This window comes from Carassius gibelio, chromosome B5, assembly GCF_023724105.1.
Source record: "Carassius gibelio isolate Cgi1373 ecotype wild population from Czech Republic chromosome B5, carGib1.2-hapl.c, whole genome shotgun sequence".
Taxonomy (NCBI): domain Eukaryota; kingdom Metazoa; phylum Chordata; class Actinopteri; order Cypriniformes; family Cyprinidae; genus Carassius; species Carassius gibelio.
This window is the reverse complement of record NC_068400.1, coordinates 5,278,230-5,280,213: the sequence shown is the minus strand read 5'-3', so window position 1 is coordinate 5,280,213 and position 1,984 is coordinate 5,278,230. Positions and strand designations below refer to the sequence as shown.

Below are 1,984 nucleotides of genomic sequence, written 5' to 3'. Positions count from 1 at the left end.
ATGAATGAAACACTTTTTTTTCAGTGTGCTACAGCAGGTGATTTTTAAATCAAATAAATTCTATGTAATTTTAAGGTAAAATAAAAATAATCATCCTAATGCAGAACTGACGTTTATTTCTGGCTTTTCAAACGTGTATGCAGGTTCTAATAAAAAAAAAAAAAAAAAAAAAACATTTCAGTTTTGTCACAGTTTAGTCCGTTTCGTTTCTCATCCAACACGTGAGAAGTTGATCTGAACATCTCTTCACGGTCTACTCGTGTTCAGGGCGCGGACTGGTACAGTATACGCTCGCGCAGCTTCAGTGCGCAGGAAAGGCTCTTATTTGTGCGTCAGTACACCAACTGCTGATCGCTTCCTGCTATCTGTGCCTCAGGCATCAAACTCTGCGTTTCCAGTACTGATCGGCTGCCTGTGTCCTGCGCACAGATTCCGAAATACTCTTCCACACAAATGACATAGCGAACGATTACAATGTAGTCTGTGCATGCGAGCGCACTTCCGGAAAAATCGGCCTAAAAGACCAAAAACCGGCCGATTGCTGATCGCGTATTTTAAGCAAAAACCGTCCGGCATAGCGGCAGCCAGCAGGTGGTCAAATCCAGGCCAGTCTCTTTCAAGCAGAATGGAGATAGGTAGGTCCCTCACTATTACAACTTCGACCAGCCATGCACCTGGGGAGGCAGAGATTGTTACGCAGTATAGGGAGGACAGCCTTTGTTTCATTGCAGGGTGGGAGGAGTGTGACTGGACTAAGCTGACTGCACTGCTAGAGTCCAGTAGTGCCTGAAATGGCCAGCCATTAACCTTCACTACCACTTCAGGGGCAGGTCTCCATGTACAATACAGCTTTCCAGCCACATCTAAGTGAGAGATGAGGGGACCTCTGTTGGCATCGGTTCATCCCGCGGACCGGGAGCCACTGGCCTGCTTAATGGTTGCGAGATGCCCTCCGGCACATGTTGCTCCTGGACCACCCTCCGGGGAAACGGCGGTGCTCGATCCCAAGCAACTCCTTGAAGGGCCACCTCCACCAACTCCATTGCCTCGACGAGCTCCATCGTGGTAGCGGGGTTCCACATCTCCACGGCTTGGTGGGAGAGTTCAGAGGAGCAAATCATTGACTACGTGTTCCACTGCCTGGGTGGCTTAGATCGGTTCCCCATCTAAGAGCCAGTGTTGTGCGAGTCGAGACAATTTGGCGGTCTGGGAAGGGTTTATATTCCCAATCATGAAAATACTCTGCGCGTAAATATGTGAAAGCTCGACCCGAGCTAGGATTTCCTTCTTCAGTTCGTCAGATTGCGAAGGCATCGAGTTGGGTAAACTGAAGTATGTCCGTTGTGCCTCTCCTGTGAGAAGGGGTGCCAGCAACCGCGCCCATTCCTCATGCACCCAGCCTTCAGCAGTCACAGTATTCCCGGACATCTGAAGATAGACTTCAACGTTGTCGTGGGACGTCATCTTCGTCAATAACTTAGCGGCCTGAACCTGAGAGTCCATTAACAGAATGCGTTGGCGGGCGGCTGTACACAGTGCGGCGTGCCCCTGCTTGGTCTCACCCTGTCGAGTAGCAAGATGTTCGACAATCTGCTGCTGGCGGATGCTGACTTCTGTCAGCCACTAGAGAATTTCATCCATTTGGGAGGAGCAGTTGTCTCTTGGGAAATAAAACGGAGGAAGGATAAATGAGATAAGATAACTTGTCGGTGTATCTTCCTCTAATATGCCAGCATCCTCCACCAGTGTAAGGGGGTGGTAGAATCACACGACAAGGATAGGTCAAATAAATGCCCGGAGGATTCAACAAAAGGGTTTTAGTCTCAGGGGAAAGGTGGTGCTTCTTTGGGAAGGTGCTCTTTGTGCAGGTATCCAGGTGCAGTGAGTCCGTGCGGTGCTTGTGGCGGTGCTGATCGGTCATACTCTGCTTTCTAGAATGCAATAGAGAGAATAGGTTAGGTTTCAGCTTAGTGGAGAAGTCTAT

General features: G+C 49.2%; 1 protein-coding gene across 1 annotated transcript in view; it reads right to left on the bottom strand.

Moving 5' to 3' along the window:
• Positions 1-900: 900 nt before the first annotated feature.
• LOC127957625 (anaphase-promoting complex subunit 2-like) overlaps positions 901-1,984 on the bottom strand; it is a 13,519-nt gene continuing 12,435 nt past the window's right edge. Inside the window, exon 8 of the mRNA XM_052556248.1 lies at positions 901-1,090. Coding sequence (XP_052412208.1) covers positions 901-1,090 — 190 coding nt within the window. The remainder of the gene's footprint in view (positions 1,091-1,984) is intronic.